The 22525-nt window shown below is 46.4% G+C and overlaps 1 protein-coding gene and 1 long non-coding RNA gene across 2 annotated transcripts in view; one reads left to right on the plus strand and one right to left on the minus strand.

Annotated features, from left to right (window-relative positions):
- Positions 1 to 1776: 1776 nt before the first annotated feature.
- The window catches only part of LOC139583425 (A-type potassium channel modulatory protein DPP6-like), a 385278-nt gene continuing 364529 nt past the window's right edge, over positions 1777 to 22525 (plus strand). The window contains exons 1-2 of the mRNA XM_071414502.1: positions 1777 to 1903; positions 2472 to 2546. Coding sequence (XP_071270603.1) covers positions 2490 to 2546 — 57 coding nt within the window. The 5' untranslated portion in view covers positions 1777 to 1903; positions 2472 to 2489. The remainder of the gene's footprint in view (positions 1904 to 2471; positions 2547 to 22525) is intronic.
- On the minus strand, positions 16413 to 17129 carry LOC139583392 (uncharacterized). The gene is made up of 2 exons (XR_011676542.1): positions 16692 to 17129; positions 16413 to 16579 (listed from the first exon to the last, which is right to left on the minus strand). It is a non-coding gene; the product is annotated as an uncharacterized lncRNA (long non-coding RNA).

The following is a 22525-nucleotide window of genomic DNA, read 5'->3' on the forward strand; positions in this document are numbered from 1 at the left end:
TGCTTACCTTCCCTTGAAAGAAACCTTTAGAAAAGACTGCAAGGAAGGAAATGAGATAAACAAAATGAGTGTGATCCTAATGAAAAGTGTTTTCAAAAGAAGTCAGCCGTCTACTGCTATCTAAAGTATTTCGCAAATGCATGCAGTCAGCTAGTGATACTATTTGTGTAACCTCTTGGTTTACTATGGCCTGGATATCTTGTGGGGCCGTTTGTTGGTGCAAATCTGTCTAAAACAGGTGTTCACAAACCCTGGAGTCTCAACATAGCCTTTTTAAGATAGTGTGGAATTTAGCCAAAATGTATAGATGCTGTGATTTGGGAATAGATTGGTCCTCTCGTCTGATTAATTGGTTCCGTACAGCACCTGCTGATTTGACAGTAAATTCTGCACACAGGAAAAACATCATAAACTCAGCAATCAATAGTGCTTTAATGGTAGGAGGGTTGAGATGCTGTGTAGAATGAGAATCCTCGGCGGGCAGAGTGGGAGGCCGTTCAAATGCAGTTAAAATCCAGCTTCTCAGCGTGACCTGGCATCCTTGTCTGATGTTATGCTTATTTAACCTCAGTTAACTACATACTTTTTAAACTTCTCATTCATGAAAATGAAAATGGTGTTTTCATGCTCTGTGTCAAATGTGACGAAAAAGATTAGGATGTTCTGATGCTCATGGATATGTCCCTGGCGACGACAGCGAGGCTTATGGGTGATGTGTGTGTGCCTGCCCTAAGTCTCCCTGCCCTTGGCTGTCAACACGCTGTCCTCTTCCTTTCTGAAAAGTAGCTCCAAGTACTCACTGTGTAACTTATCTGGGTTCTCACAAGACAGGGAGACTTTTGAAATGTGGCTTTGCTCATATCAAATCCATGGTATAGTCCAATACAAAACACGGAACTTTCCTTTCTGAAATGCTCCAGATGAAAATAGAGCGTACTAGTGCCAGGAGAGCATATATAACGTTGCGTTTCAATTATTTAAAATGTTACTTTAGTCATTCAGCAGACGCTCGTATCCAGAGTGCATACATTTTCATACTGGTTCCCCATGGCAATCGAACCCACAACCCTGGCGTTGCAAGAACCATGCTCTTACTCTGGTCTAATGCTTAATAATGAATGACTCATTGGCAAGCATGGAATGCTCTGGCTGGGTTGCTGACAGACGTGAGTGACAGCAACAGCGTCACACCTGTCCTGTCCCTTTATTAGTTACTTCTCAGTAGTCTAACATTCTTTCCTTCCAACATTCGTTACACTTCATTGCTATTGTTATGCTCTAACATAGCATCCCGTCAATTAATTAATCACTGGAGAAATCAGATATGCCTTATTATAGATTCCCCTCAGCTCATCTACACTATGCCAATCAGAAGACAAAAGGCAAAAAAGGTCACTCATGAGTTCCCATTCAAACTATATCTATTTGTTTTAACACTTCTAAGACCGCTGGGATGCTACGCTTGCAATACTAATACCATTACTATCACCACTAAACTGACATGTTTGTTTTTTTACAAATACATCTGGTAAAAAACCTTTGTCATTGGTGTGCAACCATTTAAGACATTACATTTTCCAAATTACTACGTTTGTTGAGATACAGTACGTAGCCTACATATGTGGTTACAAACACAATAGTAGACTTTCTTATACATGGAATGTCTATCTTACTATAGGCTACATCTGCAGCGCAGTCATCTGCCCCCTCCGGTTTATACGGTTGTTTCGCGTGCCACCTCTCGACAGAACAGCGAGTAGAATGCGAAAGTATAGACAGTAGCATTTCCCAGCCCATGCGTTACAAACCAAGGCTGGAGTCAGCACAACGTCCATCATTCTTCGAGGATATTTTCGTATAGCGGTCACACGATTGACTGTAGCCTATATAAAGGGTCACGCAGGTAACATTTTTTAAAAAATGTGTATAGCACCTTTCATGTGCGTCCGCTTCAGGTGCAGACCTGCACATTATGATATTCCAGGCATCTAAGTTTGTTTAGGATCTAATTTCGTCGAATGAAAAGTGGAGTATATAAATAATTCCAGCTCAACAAGGATAAACATAGGAAAATGAAGCCATATTGTGGTGTTCGTTATATTTGTTGGCTTGATAGGCTATTTGAGTTTGTTTCCAACGAACGACGTAGAGGGAGCTTTTGCCGTCAAAGAAACGTTTGAGCTGTTTGCAACAACTGCGCAAGGTTGGCTAACCACTCCTGTAAATATTGGGGAATACATTGGGGAAAACTTTGTCTCTGAAAATAAATAACTTACTAGTTTAGGCTATACCGAAAACTTTTTCAAACCAAGGAGACGCCAATTTAGGGAGAGAACCTAAAGCGGCCAATCAGCCTATATCTACTGTAGGTATATGATGTTTTAATTACCTGAGTTGTCCACAGTGAAAATGACCTTCAACTTGTAGCCTAACGTTACTTTTTAGACAACAGCTTCTCTTTCATTTCACAGGAGTTTTACTTGTCAACCATGAACCAAACCGCAGGAGTACCACAGACATACCGGAGGTGTTCTAAAGCAGGAAAGGTAAGTCTTTGTTAAATTTTTGCAAGCGGGTTTGGGGTTTTGCGGTGTAGGCTCTCAAAGAATCAACCACCAACTGAATTGAGAATGTGACGTTGTTTCTATATTTCCCTATGCTAGCACTTTACTGCTTGTTTTTTAAAGTCCTGTTGTGGGGATAACGACCAGCTAGCACATTTGGCACCTTGGACGTTGTGGGAACATTTTTGGTTTTCCATTGGTTCTGGGAAGGAAGCCATACGTTTCCTGACAGGTAAAAATAACTTGATGTCGCCTATTCTGGTAATTTTACATTTTTAGGTTGCAGGAAGTTTCTGAGAACGTTTTACTATGGTTCCCTGTAAGTTTTTCTGGGAGATTTTATTAACGTTCTGAAAACAGAAACTATGGGTATTTGAAGGTAATTAAGTAACACCAGTGGTGGAAACGGTACCTAATTGCCATACTTGAGTAAAAGTATAGATACCTTTATAGAAAATGACTCAAGTAAAAGTGAGTCACCCAGTAAAATAATACTTTAGTAAAAGTCTAAAAGTATTTGGTTTTAAATATACTTAAGTATCAAAAGTAAATGTAATTACAAAATGTACTTAAGTATCAAAAGTAAAAGTAAGAATAATTTCTAATTACTTATATTAAGCAAACCCCTTTTTTTTTTTTTTTTTTTTTTTATACAGATAGACAGGGGCACACCAACACAGACATAATTTACAAATGTGTTTGTGTTTAGTGTGTCTGCCAGATCAGAGGAGTAAGGATGACCAGGGATGTTCTCTTGATAAGTGTGTGAATTGGACCATGTTCTGTCCTGTTAAGCATTCAAAATGTAACTTTTGGGTAGTACTTTTGTGGGTCAGGGAAAATTTATGGAGTAAAAAGTACATGCATTTCTTTAGGAATTTAGTGAAGTAAAAGTAACAGTTAATATTAATACCCCAAAAAACTAGTTAAGTAGTACTGTGAAGTATTTTTTACTTAAGTGCGTTACACCACTGAGAACATGTTTCAATAAGATTTTCAATAACACTGCTAGCTTATTTTGGGTTAAGTGTTTTTAACTCCAAGCACAGATAGGACATAAACACATTTTATTTTTTACTGTGGCACGGCATTAGTGAGATTCAAACCTAAGATCTTCCGTTCTCTATCCATGGAATTAGTCCAGTGTGCCACCAGGATGGAGCTAGCATGCCATGTTTTTTTAACTCATACAAAGCTGTTCATTTTAGTCTATTCAAACACCATATAGCAAAGTTAACAAGCACTCATTAAGGTCAGGTGTGGCCAATTAGTGGGAACGGCCAACACACCTGAACACACTTAATAAGGTAGAGGATAGATAAGAAATGTGTTGTTGCTGAGAAGGGAATGTATATGTTTTTAAATAACATTCTTAGAACTTTCTTTGAACATTACTAATGTTTTCTTGTCTTTTTTATGGAAAGTTTTCTGAGAACTGGACTTTAAATAGAACCATGAGGAAACCTGCAGAAAATGTTGTACTGAAATTTCCACAGAAGAACGTTGTTTCTTAACGTATTCTGAACATTCTGAGAACATGACTTTAAAAAGAACCATGAGGAAACCTGTAGAAAACATTATTCGGAAGTACTGAAATTCCCATAGAAGAATGTTGTTATTTAACATTCTCTGAACAATTTGAGAACATTACTTTAAAAAGAACCACGAGGAAACTTGTAGGAAATGTTATACAGAAGTACTGAAATTCCCACCTAATGTACATACAGTGCATTCGAAAAGTATTACACACAATACCCCATAATGTTAAAGAAACAGGTTTTTAGAAATGTTTGCAAAAATATTAAAAAGAAAAATTTAAATATCACATTTACATAAGTATTCATACCTTTTACTCAGTACTTTGTTGAAGCACCTTTGGGCGGCGATTACAGCCTTGACTCTGATTGGGTATGACGCTACAAGCTTGGCACACCTGTATTTGGGGAGCTTCTCCCCTTCTTCACTGCAGATCCTCTCAAGCTTTTTCAGGTTGGATGGGGAGCATCGCATCACAGTTATTTTCAGGTCTCTCCAGAGATGTTCAGAGGGTTCAAGTACGGGCTTTGGCTGGGCCACTCAAGGACATTCAGAGACTTGTCCCAAAGCCACTCCTGTGTTGTCTTGGCTGTTTTCTTAAGGTCATTGTCCTGTTGGAAGGTGAACCTTCGCTCCTGTCTGAGGTCCTGAGCGCTCTGGAGCAGGTTTTTGTCAAAGATCTCGTTGTACTTTGCTTCGTTCATCTTTCCATCGATCCTGACTAGCCTCTCAGTCCCTGCCACTGAAAAACATCCCACAGCATAATGTTGTCACCACCATGCTTCACCGTAGTGATGGTGCAAGGTTTCCTCCAGATGTGACGTTTGCCATTCAGGGCAAAGAGTTTAATCTTGGTTTCATCAGACCAGGGAAGCTTGTTTCTCATGGTCTGAGAGTCTTTAGGTGCCTTCTGGCAAACTCCAAGCGGGTTGTCATGTGCCTTTTACTGAGGAGTGGCTTCCATCTGGCCACTCTACCACAAAGGCCTGATTGGTTGAGTGCTGCTGAGATGGTTGTTCTTCTGTAAGTTTCCCCCATCTCCACAGATGAATTCTGGAGCTCTGTCAAAGTGACCATCAGGTTCTTGGTCACCTCGCTGACCAAGGCCCTTCTCCCCCGATTGCTCAGTTTGGCTGGGCAGCCAGCTCTAGGAAGAGTCTTGGTGGTTCCAAACTTCTTCCATTTAAGAATGATGGAGGCCACTGTGTTCTTGGGGACCTTCAATGCTGCAGACATTTTTTGGAACCCTTCTCCAGATCTGTGCCTCGACACAATCCTGTCTCGGAATCCACTGTGTGTGTGTGTGTGTGTAATATATATATATATATATATATATAGTAACATCAAGTTGATCAGAAATACAGTGTAGACATAGTTGTAAATGACTATTGTAGCTGGAAACTGATGATTTTTAATGGAATATCTACATAGGCGTACAGAGGCCCATTATCAGCAACCATCACTCCTGTGTTCCAATGGCATGTTGTGTTAGCTAATCCAAGTTTATCATTTTAAAAGGCTAATTGATCATTAGAAAACCCTTTTGCAATTATGTTAGCACAGCTGAAAACTGTTGTCTGAATAAAGAAGCAATAAAACTGCCCTTTAGACTAGTTGAGTGTCTAGAGCGTCAGCATTTGTGGGTTAGATTACAGGCTCAAAATGGCCAGAAACAAAGCACTTTCTTCTGAAACTCGTCAGTCTATTCTTGTTCTGAGAAATGAAGGCTATTCCAGGCGAGAAATTGCCAAGAAACTGAAGATCTCGTACAACGCTGTGAGCTACTCCCTTCACAGAACAGAGTAAACTGGCGAACAGAGTAAACTCTATTCTAACCAGAATAGAAAGAAGAGTGGGAGGCCCTGGTGCACAACTGAACAAGAGGACAAGTACATTAGAGTGTCTAGTTTGAGAAACAGACACCTCACAAGTCCTCAACTGGCAGCTTCATTAAATAGTACCCGCAAAACACCGGTCTCAACGTCAACAGTGAAGAGGCGACTCCGGGATGCTGGCCTTCTAGGCAGAGTTCCTCTGTTCAGTGTCTGTGTTCTTTTGTCCATCTTAATCTTTTCTTTTTATTGGCCTGAGACATGTTTTTTTCTTTGCAACTCTGCCTAGAAGGCCAGCATCCCAGAGTCACCTCTTCACTGTTGATGTTGAGAGAGCCAGTCCTCATGAGAGCCAGTTTCATCATAGCGCTTGATGGTTTTTGCGACTGCACTTGAAGAAGCTTTCAAAGTTCTTGACATATTCCGTATTGACTGACCTTCGTGTCTTAAAGCAATGATGACCTTTCATTTCTCTTTGCTTATTTGAGCTGTTCTTGCCATAATATGGGCTTGGTCTTTAACCAAATAGGGCTATCTTCTGTATACCCCCACACCACCTCTCTCTCTCTCTCTCTTATATATATATATATATATATATACTTAGGTTGGAGTCATTAACTCGTTTTTCAACCACTCCACATATTTCTTGTTAACAACCTATAGTTTCGGCAAGTTGGTTAGGACATCTACTTTGTGCATGACACAAGTAATTTTTTCAAACAATTGTTTACAGACAGATTATTTCACTTATAATTCACTATATCACAATTCCAGTGGGTCAGAAGTTTACACTAAGTTGACTATGCCTTTAAATAAATTAGAAAATTTCAGAAAATGATGTCATGGCTTTAGAAGCTTCTGATAATTGACCTAATTTGAGTCAATTGGAGGTTACCTGTGGATGTATTTCAAGGTCTAACTTCAAACTCAGTGCCTCTTTGCTCGACATCATGGGAAAATCAAAAGAAATCAGCTAAGACCTCAGAAAAGAAATTGTAGACCTCCACAAGTCTGGTTCATCCTTGGGAGCAATTTCCAAACGCCTGAAGGTACCACATTCATCTGTACAAACAATAGTACGCAAATATAAACACCATGGGACCACACAGCCGTCATTCCGCTCAGCAAAGAGAAATGAAAGGTCATCATTGCTTTAAGACACGAAGGTCAGTCAATACGGAAAATGTCAAGAACTTTGAAAGCTTCTTCAAGTGCAGTCGCAAAAACCATCAAGCGCTATGATGAAACTGGCTCTCATGAGGACTGGCTCTCTCAACGTCAACAGTGAAGAGGTGACTCTGGGATGCTGGCCTTCTAGGCAGAGTTGTAAAGAAAAAGCCATATCTCAGGCCAATAAAAAGAAAAGATTAAGATGGACAAAAGAACACAGACACTGTCTCCTAGAGATGAACGTACTTTGATGAGATAAGTGCAAATCAATCCCAGAACAACAGCAAAGGACCTCGTGAAGAGGCTGAAGGAAACAGGTACAAAATATCTATATCCACAGTAAAATGAGTCCTATATCGACATAACCTGAAAGGCCGCTCAGCAAGGAAGAAGCCACTGCTCCAAAACCGCCATTAAAAAAGCCAGACTACAGTTTGCAACTGCACATGGAGACAAAGATTGTACTTTTTGGAGAGATGTCTTCTGGTCTGATGAAACAAAAATAGATTTGTTTGGCCATAATGACCATTTTTATGTTTGGAGGAAAAAGGGGGAAGCTTGCAAGCCGACGAACACCATCCCAACCTTGAAGCACGGGGGTTGCAGAATCATGTTGTGGTGGTGCTTTGCTGCAGGAGGGACTGGTGCACTTCACAAAATAGATGGCATCTTGAGAAAGGAAAATTATGTAGATATTTTGAAGCAACATCTCAAGACATCAGTCAGGAAGTTAAAGCTTAGTCACAAATGTGTCTTCCAAATGGACAATGACCCCAAGCATACTTCCAAAGTTGTTGCAAAATGGCTTAAGGACAACAAAGTCAAGGTATTGGAGTGGCCTCACAAAGCCCTGACCTCAATCCTACAGAAGATTTGTGGGCAGAACTGAAAAAGTGTGTGTGAGCAAGGAGGCCTACAATCCTGACTCAGTTACACCAGCTCTGTCAGGAGGAACGGGCCAAAATTCACCCAACTTATTGTGGGAATGTCACGTTCCTGACCTGTTTTCTGTTGTTTTGTATGTGTTTAGTCGGTCAGGGCGTGAGTTGGGGTGGGCATTCTATGTTATGTGTATCTATGTTGGTTAATGGGTTACCTGATATGGTTCTCAATTAGAGGCAGGTGGTTTACGTTTCCTCTGATTGAGAACCATATTAAGGTAGGTTGTTTCACATTGTTTGTTGTGGGTGGTTGTTTCCGGTGTTTGTATGTTTGTTACCACACGGGACTGTATCGTTCGTTCGTTCGTTCGTTTGTTTGTAGTCTGTACCTGTTCGTGCGTTCTTCGTTGTATGTAAGTTCCAAGTCCAGGTCTGTCTACATCGTTTGTTGTTTTGTAGTTTGTTTAAGAATTTTTCGTCTTCGTCTGTTTTTTTGAAATAAATATCATGTCAAATTACCACGCTGCATTTTGGTCATCTGATCCTTCTCTCCTCTCCTCGTCTGAGGAGGAGGACGAAGTAGACGTTCGTTACAGAACCACCCACCAAACCCGGACCAAGCAGCGTGAGTACGAGCAGTGGCCCACTACACAGGAATCCTGGACATGGGAGGAAATACTGGAGGGAAAAGGACACTGGGCTCACATTGGGGAATATCGCCGCGCTCGTGAGGAGATGGAGGCAGCGAAAGCCCAAGATCGGTGGTATGAGGAGGCAGCACGGAGGCGTGGCTGGAAGCCCATGAAGAAACCCCAAAAATTTATTGGGGGGGGGGCTAAAGGGTAGTGTGGCGAGGGCAGGTAGGAGACCTGCGCCCACTTCCCATGCTTACCGTGGAGAGCGGGAGTACGGGCAGACACCGTGTTACGCAGTAGAGCGCACGGTGTCTCCTGTACGTGTGTATAGCCCGGTGCGGTACATACCAGCTCCTCGTATCGGCCGGGCTAGATTGAGGATTGAGCCGGATGTCATGAAGCCGGCCCAACGCATCTGGCCACCAGTGCGTCTCCTCGGGCCGGCTTACATGGCACCAGCCTTACGCATGGTGTCCCCGGTTCGCCTACATAGCCCGGTGCGGGTTATTCCACCTCCCCGCACTGGTCGGGCGACGGGGAGCATACAACCAGGTAAGGTTGGGCAGGCTCAGTGCTCAAGGGAGCCAGTACGCCTGCACGGTCCGGTATATCCGGCGCCACCTTCCCGCCCCAGTCCAGTACCACCAGTGCCTACACCACGTACCAGGCTTCCAGTGCGTCTCCAGAGCCCTGTTCCTCCTCCACGCACTAGCCCTGTGGTGCGTGTCTCCAGCCCAGTACCTCCAGTTCCGGCACCACGCACCAAGCCTCCTGTGCGTCTCCAGAGCCCTGTACGCACTGTTCCTTCTCCCCGCACTCGCCCTTAGGTGCGTGTCCTCAGCCCGGTACCTCCAGTTCCGGTACCACGCACCAGGCCTATAGTGCGCTTTGAGAAGTCAGTGTGCCCTGTTCCTGCTCCCCGCACTAGCCTTGAGGTGCGTGTCTCCAGTCCGGTACCACCAGTTCCGGCACCACGCACCAGGCATAATGTGCGCCTCAGCCGGCCAGAGCTGTCTGTCTGCCAAGCGCCGTCAGAGCTGCCCGTCTGTCCCGAGCCGTCAGAGCTGCCCGTCTGTCCCGAGCCTTCAAAGCCGCCCGTCTGTACCGAGCCTTCAAAGCCGCCCGTCTGTACCGAGCCTGCAAAGCCGCCCGTCTGTACCGAGCCTTCAGAGCCGTCCGCCAGACAGGAGCCGCTAGAGCCGTCCGCCAGACAGGAGCCGCTAGAGCCGTCCGCCAGACAGGAGCCGCTAGAGCCGTCCGCCAGACAGGATCAGCCAGAGCCTTCCGCCAGACAGGATCAGCCAGAGCCTTCCGCCAGACAGGATCAGCCAGAGCTTTCCGCCAGACAGGATCAGCCAGAGCCAGTCAGCCTGGATCCGCCAGAGCCGTCAGCCAGCCTGGATCCGCCAGAGCCGTCAGCCAGCCTGGATCCGCCAGAGCCGTCAGCCAGCCTGGATCCGCCAGAGCCGTCAGCCAGCCAGGATCCGCCAGAGCCGCCAGCCAGCCAGGATCCGCCAGAGCCGCCAGCCAGCCAGGATCCGCCAGAGCCGCCAGTCAGCCAGGATCCGCCAGTCAGCCAGGATCTGCCAGAGCCGCCAGTCAGCCAGGATCTGCCAGAGCCGCCAGTCAGCCAGGATCTGCCAGAGCCGCCAGCGAGCCATGAGCAGCCAGAGCCGCCAGCGAGCCATGAGCAGACAGAGCCGTCAGCGAGCCATGAGCAGACAGAGCCTTCAGCCAGTCCGGAGCTGTCGTCCTTCAGTCCGGAGTTGCCTTCCTTCAGTCCGGTGCTGCCCCTCATCCCGGAGCTGCCCCTTGTCCCGGTGCTGCCCCTTGTCCCGGTGCTGCCCCTTGTCCCGGTGCTGCCCCTTGTCCCGGTGCTGCCCCTTGTCCCGCTGATACCTCTTATTTTAGGTGGGTGTATTTGGAGGGTGGTCATTGGGAGGGGGTTACAAAAGTGGGAATTGACTATGGTGGGGTGGGGACCACGCCCAGAGCCTGAGCCGCCACCGCGGACAGATGCCCACCCAGACCCTCCCCTAGACTTTATGCTGGTGCGTCCGGAGTTTGCACCTTGAGGGGGGGGGTTATGTCACGTTCCTGACCTGTTTTCTGTTGTTTTGTATGTGTTTAGTCGGTCAGGGCGTGAGTTGGGGTGGGCATTCTATGTTATGTGTATCTATGTTGGTTAATGGGTTACCTGATATGGTTCTCAATTAGAGGCAGGTGGTTTACGTTTCCTCTGATTGAGAACCATATTAAGGTAGGTTGTTTCACATTGTTTGTTGTGGGTGGTTGTTTCCGGTGTTTGTATGTTTGTTACCACACGGGACTGTATCGTTCGTTCGTTCGTTTGTTTGTAGTCTGTACCTGTTCGTGCGTTCTTCGTTGTATGTAAGTTCCAAGTCCAGGTCTGTCTACATCGTTTGTTGTTTTGTAGTTTGTTTAAGAATTTTTCGTCTTCGTCTGTTTTTTGAAATAAATATCATGTCAAATTACCACGCTGCATTTTGGTCATCTGATCCTTCTCTCCTCTCCTCGTCTGAGGAGGAGGACGAAGTAGACGTTCGTTACAGGGAAGCTTGTGGAAGGCTACCTGAAACGTTTTACCCAAGTTAAATAATTTTAAAGGCAATGCTACCAAATACTAATTGAGTGTATGTAACCTTCTGACCCACTGGGAATGTGATGAAAGAAATATAAGCTAAAATAAATAATTCTCTCTACTATTATTCTGACATTTCACATTAAAATAAAGTGGTGATCCTAATTGACCGAAGACAGGGAATTTTTACTAGGATTAAATGTCAGGAATTGTGATAAACTGAGTTTAAATGTATTTGGCTAAGGTGTATGTAGTCTTCCGACTTCAACTGTATATATTGTGGTAAACCGTGGGGTGTTGGGTTGAGCGTGCAGAGATTGACAGAGAGACAGGGAGGCTTTAGTCCGCAAAAACTACTAAGACAGAAAATAAACATAACAAAGAAAATCACTAAGGTTTGGCTCTGTCCTTCTTCTCTCCTTTCGCTTGGTGTCGGTCTCTCCCCGTTCCCTCTCGCGGTGTGCCACCGTGCTCCTTTTAATTGGCCTCCACGGCTGGTTGGCACTTTCCTCTAATTACCTCCACTTAGAGCTGTCTGTGTCGGGGTGCCCAGCTCCCGTATTCCCAGCAGAGGGAGCCAACGTCGCCTCACGTAACCTCCCCTCTATTACCATCCCCCGGGGTAGACCTCCTGGGATACCACCCCCCACCTTAGCCCTGACTGAGAGAGAGGCATGCTCAGGGCTAGGTTTGCTTCCCTCCTGGATAAGGCGTCTGCATTGCCGTGCTGGGCCCCCGACCTGTGGTGGACAGCGAAAGAGAATCGCTGTAAGGACAGGAGAACCAGCGGGTGGCACGGTCCTTTGTGTCCTTACCTCTTGCCATCCATACTTGAGGGTGTCCAGTGTCCACTTCACGGCGAGGCACTCCTTCTCGACAATTCAGTATTTATTTTCCCTTGGGAGGACCTTCCTGCTGACATACATGATGGTGTGCTCCTCGCCTTCCTATTCTTGGGACAACACAGCCCCTATCCCTGTGTTAGACGCGTCTGTCTGGACCAGGAGGTTCTTTGAGAAGTCCGGGGTGACGAGTACCAGGTGCAAACATAGCGCATCCTTCAGGGCCTGGAACGCCGCCTCTGTGTCCTCTGTCCATCGTACCGTCTGGGGTAGTCGTGCCTTTGTTAAGTCTGTGAGGGGAGAAGCTATTGCGGCAAAGTTAGGTACAAATCTACTGTAGTACCCTGCTAACCCAAGGAATGACTTCACCTGCCTCTTGGTTCGGGGGACCGGCCATCCCCTAATGGCAGCAAAAAAAAATATTTGGGTTTCACATTCCCCCTCCTGATCTGATAGCCCAGGTACTCCACCTCAGCGTAGCCCAGCTTGCACTTGTGGGGGTTCGCGGTCAGACCTGCATCCCCTAGCGCATCAACCACGGCCTGTAACCTACCCAGATGTGACTCCCAACTGTCACTGTGCACAATTATGTCATCCAGATAAGCAGCTGCGTACTGTGCGGCCGCAGGACGCGGTCCATGAGTGTCTGAAAGGTCGCTGGTGCCCCGTGGAGCCCGAAAGGCAGAACCCGGTAGTGGTCTTCTCCCCGGAGGCCGCTGCCAGTGGCACCTGCCAGTACCCCTTCGTCAGATCCAAGGTGCTGACGTATCTCACCATCCCCAAGCGGTCGATCAGTTCGTCCACCCTGGGCATGGGGTATGCATCAAGCTTACTGACGTCGTTCAGGCCCCTGAAGTCATTACAGAAGCGGACGGTTCTGTCCGGTTTCGGAACCAGCACTATGGGGCTAGACCACTCACTGTGTGACTCCTCCAGTACCCCCATTTCTAGCATTGTCGTCACTTCCCGCTGGACCGCCACCCTCTGGGCTTCTGCTATCTGGTATGGCTGTTTACGCACTTTTTCTCCCGGACGGGTGTGGATATGATGTTCCACGAGATCCAGCCCGCGGGGCTGATGGCCATACAGGAGTTTAAAGGGGGAGAACCCCGTGGATGCTTGGGGTACCTCGTGCACTGAAAACATCAGGTGGCAGCAGCTGGTCCCAGTTCTTCCCGTCTCTCTCGATGACCTTCAGCATCTGTTTTAGGGTCTTATTGAAGTGTTCCACCAGCCCGTCCGTTTGTGGATGATACACACTGGTCCTCATCTGTTTTATTCGTAACAGACTGCAGACATCTTTCATCACACACGACATGAATGCGGTGCCCTGGTCCGTCAGGATTTCCTGCGGAATACCCACCCGGCTAAATAAATAGAAGAGCTCCCGTGCGATACCTTTTGCTGCCGCCGTGCGTAGCGGGATTGCCTCAGGATACCGGGTGGCGTAATCCATGATTACCAGGATGTATTGGTGTCCCCTCTCGGTCTTCACCAACGGACACACCAGATCCATTGCCACCCTCTTGAATGGCACTCCTATATTGGGCAAGGGAACCAAAGGGTTTCGATAATGCACCCTCAGAGCTGTGATCTGGCACTCCGGGCAACTACGGCAATAGTCCTCCACGGTGCGCTTGACTCCGGGCCAGTGGAACCGGTTCCCGATCCGCTCCCTGTTTTTTTTCCATCCCCAGGTGTGCCCCAAGCAGGTGGGTGTGGGAAAGCTGCAACACAGTCCTAACATACTGGCTGGGTATGAGTAACACGTATTTTGTCTCCCCATTATGCTTTACCACCTGATACAATAAATTCTGCTTGATTGCGAAGTGGGGGTAGAGCCAATCACTTACCCCAGGTAACAGTACGCCATCCACCGCAATCAGCCCCTAGCGTTCTGGCGATTGGGGTCTTCTAACTGGGCCGTCCCGAACTGACCCGTGAGGATTCCCCTGTCGGGAGTTCCGTCTAGGGCATTCACCTCCATGAAGGGGAGCCTGAGGTCTTCCTCGCACGGTGGCTCGCTTGACGGAGCGGGGTCGTCTCCCTCCTCCAGGTCCGACTCGGACCCAGTGAACACTTCTCGTGGCAGGGGTTGGGTTGCACAGGCCACCGTCCTTTTTCCTTTTCTTCCTGCCTCCCGTGCTCGCCTCCCCAGGTCCCTCCACAGTGCCTGGAAGAGAGGGCAGTCTCGACCAAGGAGAATGAACATGGGTAGGTTAGGAACAGCTCCCACGCGCATCTGGCACTCCCCCTTGGGGTGGTTATCCTCACTGGCACCGTTGGGTACCTCTTCGTGTCCCCGTGTACACAGGACACTGTCACCTCCTCGTTCCTCCTTCCTCTCTCGTGTGAGCCACTGTGGGTGGGCCAGGGTCACCATGCTGCCGGAGTCCAGCAGAGCGCTGGTGTCAGGAACCATCGGAGGGGCCGTCTCGGTGTGCGCCCAACAGGAGGTGACGTAACTCGCCATCCGGGTTACCCCAGAGCTGGGGGATGCGGGGGGCATGGCCTCCTCCCGGCCAGGACAGCCCCACACAAGGTGCCCCGGTTCACCGCACTCATAGCAGCGTCTCTGATCTGGGTCCTGCAGCCGCCGCCGTCGTTGTTTTGGGTCACCCTCCCGCTTCACAGCCTCGGCTGGTTCCGTCCGGGCGCCCTTCAACCCCTCGCCTCTCTTTGTGTTGTTCGCCCCCCTCGCCACGTCTCCTCTCCGCTCGGGGCCCTCTCAGCAGGTCCTGGGTGTTCTGGTGAATTTCCACTGCGGTCAGCTATTCCTACAGGCTCTGGGGGTTCTGCATGCTCACCGTCTTTTTCATCTCGTATGGCAGGGCCCGAAGGTATCTATCCAGGATGAGCTTGTCGAGCATCGGGAGGGACGGTACTTCCATCAGTAGCCAGCCCTTGGTCAGGCGCACCAGGTCGCTCATCTTAGCACGGGGGAAAGGGTGGGGTCAAAGGCCCAGTCGTGGACGACTTGCGAGATTGAACCCATAACGGCTCAGTATCTCCCGTCTTGAGTCCTTCATAATTCGCGGCCTGGTCAGTGTTCAAATCAAAGTAGGCCTTCTGTGCCTTCCCAGATAGGTTGGGTGCCAACAGGCGAACCACTCGGGCTTGGGCCATCCTTCCCTCTGTGCCGTCCTCTCGAAGGTGCGCAAATACGACTCCACGCCATCTTCCTCCCTTAACCTGTTGATGCTACGGGTGCCGCTAGCGGCACTCCTCCCACATTCCATTGAAAAGGCAGAGCGGCAAATTAAAAAAAAAAAAAAATGAAATATTTAACTTTCACACATTAACAAGTCCAATACAGCATTTGAAAGATAAACATCTTGTCAATCCAGCCAACATGTCCGATTTTTTTAATGTTTTACAGAGAAAACACCACATATATTTATGTTAGGTCACCACCAAATAAAAAAAGACAGACAGACATTTTTCACAGCACAAGTAGGCTGCATTTAGCATGCACAAGCCAACCTAACTAACCTAGAACCAACCTAAATAACCTAGAAAAAACTACCTCAGATGACAGTCCTATAACATGTTACACAATAAATCTATGTTTTGTTCAAAAAAATTGCATATTTTAGCTATAAATCAGTTTTACATTACTGCTACCATCATAGCTACAGTCAGAAATCGCACGGGAGTAGCCAGAGTAAATACAGACACCAACTACCTAATTACACATCATAAATCATTTCAGACAAATATATGGTGGATAGCTAATGAAAGACAAATATCTTGTGAATACAGACAATATTTCCGATTGTTGAAGTGTTTTACAGCGAAAACACCACATATATTTATGTTAGTTCACCACCAAATACAAAAGACAGACAGACAGTTTTTCACAGCAACGGTAGCATGCAAGTAGCTAACCTAACTAACCTAGAACCAACCTAGAACCAACCTAAATAACCTAGAAAAAACTCCTTCAGATGACAGTCCTATAACATGTTACACAATAAATCTATGTTTTGTTCGAAAAATGTGCATATTTTAGCTATAAATCAGTTTTACATTACTGCTACCATCATAGCCACCATCACAGCTACAGTCAGAAATCGCACGGCAGTAGCCAGAGAAAATACAGACACCAACGTCAACTACTAATTACACATCATAAAACATTTCAGAACAATATATGGTGGATAGCTAATGAAAGAATAAGATCTTGTGAACAGAGCCAATATTTCCGATTTTTGAAGTGTTTTACAGCGAAAACACAATATATCGTTATATTAGCTTACTACAATAGCTAGCACACAGCAGCATTGCTTCTAGTCAAACGGTTGCATAGCACAGTTCGACAGATATATATGAAAAAGCATCCCAAATTGGGTCCTTATCTTTGTGGATCTTCCATCAGAATGTTCTCCAAGGGGTCCTTTGTTCAGAACCGACTTTATTTGGATCCATAACGAACGATTTCCCTCAGAATTAGCAAGCAACATTAGCTAGCATTGCTAGCCTCTCGTTCTTGAACCAATTCTTGCGTCGCATCACGTCTAAAGTCCAGAATAAATTTCAATAATATAATTAAACTATATTGAAAAAACATACTTTAAGATGATATTGTGACATGTATCAAAGAAAATCGAAGCCAGAGATCATATTCACCTTTAAAAAGGTTCTTCAATGAGCCGAGTACAGGTCAGACTTCGCGCCCAGAAAATAAATAAAAGTGCGCACGTCTCAGTCAAAGACGTTGTGTTCAGTCCCTGGTCGAGATAATCAACTGATTTTTTCTCTCACTTCCGCATTACACACAGGCGAAGGCGTATGACGTGTTTCTACAGTCATAAGTGACATGCCCTTTTATAGACAAGCTCCTGAAGAGAGAGTTCGATTTTGGAAATCTCAGTTCCGGTTAGGAAATGGTCTGTAAAAGGAGTTCTGTTTCACTTAGAGAAATAATTCAAACGTTTTTAGAAACTAGAGACTGTTTTCTATCCAATAGTAATATTAATATGCATATTGTACGAGCAAGAATTGAGTACGAGGCCGTTTAAAAATCTTACGATTTTCTCCAAAAGTGAAAACAGCACCCCCTTGTCCTCAACAGGTTAACTGATCCAAGAACTGATTCGGGCCAGACTCCTGAGCCCTCCCAACCTTCGACTGGGCTACCTCCGCTACCAGTCTGCGGTTTTGTTGGTGCTGCTCCTCCAGCGCTTGCTCCTGGAGAGCCTGTTGCTTCTGCTGGCTGAGGATGAACTGAGCCACCAGCTCCTCCGTGGTAATCTCCGTACGCTCGACCCCACGGCACCCAAAGCTACTGAGATGCCCGCATTCTCCACCATATGCGGTAAACCGTGGGGTGTTGGGTTGAGCGTGCAGCACCTGGCAACCCACACAGCCCAGCCAAGCACAGAGCTTCCTGATATATTTTATACATGACCATCATTTCCAAGATGGCATAGCAGTCAGACGTCCTTTGTTCTCGTCTTGCCGTGTATATATATATATTTACATCTTTTCTTCGAATATCTTTTTTTCTTTCTAAAAACTCAACTTCAAAACACTCTCCTGCAACCCAACCCACCTCAAATCTGAAATCGACAACAGAAGCTAGCCAGAAGTTAGCCAGTTCACTGGCTAACGTTAGTATTCAGCTAACCACGGTTGGCGGTCATCAGCTATCCTTTAGCTCGAAAAGCTATCGCCAGTTTTGTACAACGTGACTCAGACCAGAGCATACCGGACCTATTTTCTCTCCATATCCCTGGATTTATACCGCAAGCTCTGGACATTTAGACCTGGATCTTGCAGCTAGCTAGCTGCTATCCGAGTGTCTATTGGCAAACGTCGGTCCCGGAGCAAACATCAATTATTCCAGAGCTAGCCAGCTGAAGAGTTCCATCAGCCACTCCTGGGCTACAATCACCTATCCGGACCCGTTTTACTGCCGATGCGGAGCCCCACCGGGCCTTCACAACTGGACTACCGACGTTATCTGCCGAAGCAGTTATCCAACTGGCCCCTCCGTCGCGACGTAACCTGAACGCCCATCTGCGGCACGCTAATCGTTAGCAGCCGATAAGACAGCTATCTGAATAGGTCTATCGGACAATTTTCTTGGGCCACAATAACTATAACTATTTTGCCAATTGGATTGGTTCCCTCTACCACACGGAACCCCACTAATCTACCGACGGAAACGCACGAGGTGACTAAAAACAGACCTCCATCCTCTGTCAGCTTGCTACTGATGGCCCGGCTAGCTGTCTGAATCGCCGTGACCCCAACCAACCTCACTACTCACTGGACCCTTATGATCACTCGACTAAGCATGCCTCTCCTTAATGTCAATATGCCTTGTCCATTGCTGTTCTGGTTAGTGTTTATTGGCTTATTTCACTGTATAGCCTCTAGCCCTGCTCATTATACCTTATCCAACCTTTCAGTTCCACCACCACCCACACATGCGATGACATCACCTGGTTTCAATGATGTTTCTAGAGACAATATCTCTCTCATCATCACTCAATACCTAGGTTTACCTCCACTGTATTCACATCCTACCATACCTTTGTCTGTACATTATACCTTGAAGCTATTTTATCGCCCTCAGAAACCTGCTCTTTTCCTCTCTGTTCCGGACGTCCTAGACGACCAATTCTCATTTAGCCGTAGCGCATCCGTACCCTTATCCTACTCCTCCTTTGTTCCTCTGGTGATGTAGAGGTGAATCCAGGCCCTGCAGTGCCTAGCTCCACTCCTATTCCCCAGGCGCTCTCTTTTGATGACTTCTGTAATCGTAATAGCCTTGGTTTTATGCATATTAACATTAGAAGCCTCCTCCCTAAGTTTGTTTTATTCACTGCTTTAGCACACTCTGCCAACCCGGATGTCCTAGCTGTGTCTGAATCCTGGCTTAGGAAGACCACCAAAAATTCAGAAATCTCCATCCCTAACTACAACATTTTCAGACAAGATAGAACGACCAAATGGGGCGGTGTTGCAATCTACTGCAGAGATAGCCTGCAGAGTTCTGTCCTACTATCCAGATCTGTACCCAAACAATTTGAACTTCTACTTTTAAAAATCCACCTCTCTAAAAACAAGTCTCTCACCGTTGCCGCCTGCTATAGACCACCCTCTGCCCCCAGCTGTGCTCTGGACCCCATATGTGAACTGATTGCCCCCCATCTATCTTCATAGCTCGTGCTGCTAGGTGACCTAAACTGGAACATGCTTAACACCCCAGCCATCCTACAATCTAAGCTTGATGCCCTCAATCTCACACAAATTATCAATGAACCTACCAGGTACCACCCCAAAGCCGTAAACACGGGCACCCTCATAGATATCATCCTAACCAACTTGCCCTCTAAATACACCTCTGCTGTTTTCAACCAAGATCTCAGCGATCACTGCCTCATTGCCTGCATCCATAATGGATCAGCGGTCAAACGACCTCCACTCATCACTGTCAAACGCTCCCTGAAACACTTCAGCGAGCAGGCCTTTCTAATTGACCTGGCCCGGGTATCCTGGAAGGATATTGACCTCATCCCGTCAGTAGAGGATGCCTGATTGTTTAAAAAAATGCCTTCCTCACCATCTTAAATAGGCATGCCCCATTCAAGAAATTTAGAACCAGGAACAGATATATCCCTTGGTTCTCTCCAGACCCGACTGCCTTTAACTAACACAAAAACATCCTGTGGCGTTCTGCATTAGCATCGAACAGCCCCCGTGATATGCAACTTTTCAGGGAAGTTAGAAACCAATATACACAGGCAGTTAGAAAAGCGAAGGCTAGCTTTTTCAAGCAGAAATTTGCTTCCTGCAACACAAACTCAAAAAAGTTCTGGGACACTGTAAAGTCCATGGAGAATAAGAACAACACCTCCCAGCTGCCCACTGCACTGAGGATAGGAAACACTGTCACCACCGATAAATCCATTATAACTGAGAATTTCAATAAGCATTTTTCCACGGCTGGCCATGCTTTCCACCTGGCTACACCTACCCCGGTCAACAGCTCTGCACCCCCCACAGCAACTCGCTCAAGCCTTCCCCATTTCTCCTTCTCCCAAATCCAGTCAGCTGATGTTCTGAAAGAGCTGCAAAATCTGGACCCCTACAAATCAGCCGGGCCAGACAATCTGGACCCTTTCTTTCTAAAATGATCTGCCGAAATTGTTGCAACCCCTATTACTAGCCTGTTCAACCTCTCTTTCGTGTCGTCTGAGATTCCCAAAGATTGGAAAGCAGCTGCGGTCATCCCCCTCTTCAAAGGGGGGGACACTCTTGACTCATATTGCTACAGACATATATCTATCCTACCCTGCCTTTCTAAGGTCTTCGAAAGTCAAGTCAACAAACAGATCACCGACCATTTCGAATCCCACCGCACCTTTTCCGCTATGCAATCTGGTTTCAGAGCTGGTCATGGGTGCACCTCAGCCACGCTAAAGGTCCTAAACGATATCTTAACTGCCATCGATAAGAAACAATACTGTGCAGCCGTATTCATTGACCTGGCCAAGGCTTTTGACTCTGTCAATCACCACATCCTCATCGGCAGACTCGATAGCCTTGGTTTCGCAAATGATTGCCTCGCCTGGTTCACCAACTACTTCTTTGATAGAGTTCAGTGTGTCAAATCGGAGGGCCTATTGTCCGGGCCTCTGGCAGTCTCTATGGGGGTGCCACAGGGTTCAATTCTTGGGCCAACTCTCTTCTCTGTATACATTAATGATGTCGCTCTTGCTGCTGGTGAGTCTCTGATCCACCTCTACGCAGACGACACCATTCTGTATACTTCTGGCACTTCTTTTGTCACTGTGTTAACAACCCTCCAGACGAACTTCAATGCCATACAACTCTCCTTCCGTGGCCTCCAACTGCTCTTAAATACAAGTAAAACTAAATGCATGCTCTTCAACCGATCGCTGCCTGCACCTGCCCGCCCGTCCAGCATCTCTACTCTGGACGGTTCTGACTTAGAATATGTGGACAACTACAAATACCTAGGTGTCTGGTTAGACTGTAAACTCTCCTTCCAGACTCACATCAAACATCTCCAATCCAAAGTTAAATCTAGAATTGGCTTCCTATTTCACAACAAAGCATCCTTCACTCATGCTGACCAACATACCCTCGTAAAACCTACCATCCTACCGATCCTCGACTTCGGCGATGTCATTTACAAAATAGCCTCCAATACCCTACTCAATAAATTGGATGCAGTCTATCACGGTGCCATCCGTTTTGTCACCAAAGCCCCATATACTACCCACCACTGCGACCTGTACGCTCTCGTTGGCTGGCCCTTGCTTCATACTCGTCGCCAAACCCACTGGCTCCAGGTCATCTACAAGACCCTGCTAGGTAAAGTCCCATCTTATCTCAGCTCACTGGTCACCATAGCAGCACCCACCTGTAGCACGCGCTCTAGCAGGTATATCTCTCTGGTCACCCCCAAAGCCAATTCCTCCTTTGGCCGCCTCTCCTTCCAGTTCTCTGCTGCCAATGACTGGAACGAACTACAAAAATCTCTGAAACTGGAAACACTTATCTCCCTCACTAGCTTTAAGCACCAGCTGTCAGAGCAGCTCACAGATTACTGCACCTGTACATAGCCCATCTATAATTTAGCCAAACAACTAATTCTTCCCCTACTGTATTTATTTATTTTGCTCCTTTGCGCCCCATTATTTATATTTCTACTTTGCACATTCTTCCAGTGTTTTACTTGCTATATTGTATTTACTTCGCCACCATGGCCTTTTTTTGCCTTTACCTCCCTTATCTCACCTCATTTGCACACATTGTATATAGACTTATTTTTCTACTGTATTATTGACTGTGTTTGTTTTACTCCATGTGTATCTCTGTTGTTGTATGTGTCGAACTGCTTTGCTTTATCTTGGCCAGGTCGCAATTGTAAAGAATTTGTTCTCAACTTGCCTACCTGGTTAAATAAAGGTGAAATAAAAGATTTATAAATAAAAAATTGACACAGAGACAGGGAGGCTTTAGTCCGCAAAAACAACTTTACTAAGACAGAAAATAAACATAACAAAGAAAATCACTAAGGTTTGGCTCTGTCCTTCTTCTCTCCTTTCGCTTGGTGTCGGTCTCTCCCCGTTCCCTCTCGTGGTGTGCCACCGTGCTCCTTTTATTTGGCCTCCACGGCTGGTTGGCACTTTCCTCTAACTCCACTTAGAGCTGTCTGTGTCGGTGTGCCCAGCTCCCGTATTCCCAGCAGAGGGAGCCAACGTCGTATCACGTACCTCCCCTCTATTACCATCCTGGGATACCACATATATATATATACACTGCTCAAAAAAATAAAGGGAACACTTAAACAACACAATGTAACTCCAAGTCAATCACACTTCTGTGAAATCAAACTGTCCACTTAGGAAGCAACACTGATTGACAATAAATTTCACATGCTGTTGTGCAAATGGAATAGACAAAAGGTGGAAATTATAGGC

This window comes from Salvelinus alpinus, chromosome 8 (genome assembly GCF_045679555.1).
Source record: "Salvelinus alpinus chromosome 8, SLU_Salpinus.1, whole genome shotgun sequence".
Classification (NCBI taxonomy): Eukaryota; Metazoa; Chordata; class Actinopteri; order Salmoniformes; family Salmonidae; genus Salvelinus; species Salvelinus alpinus.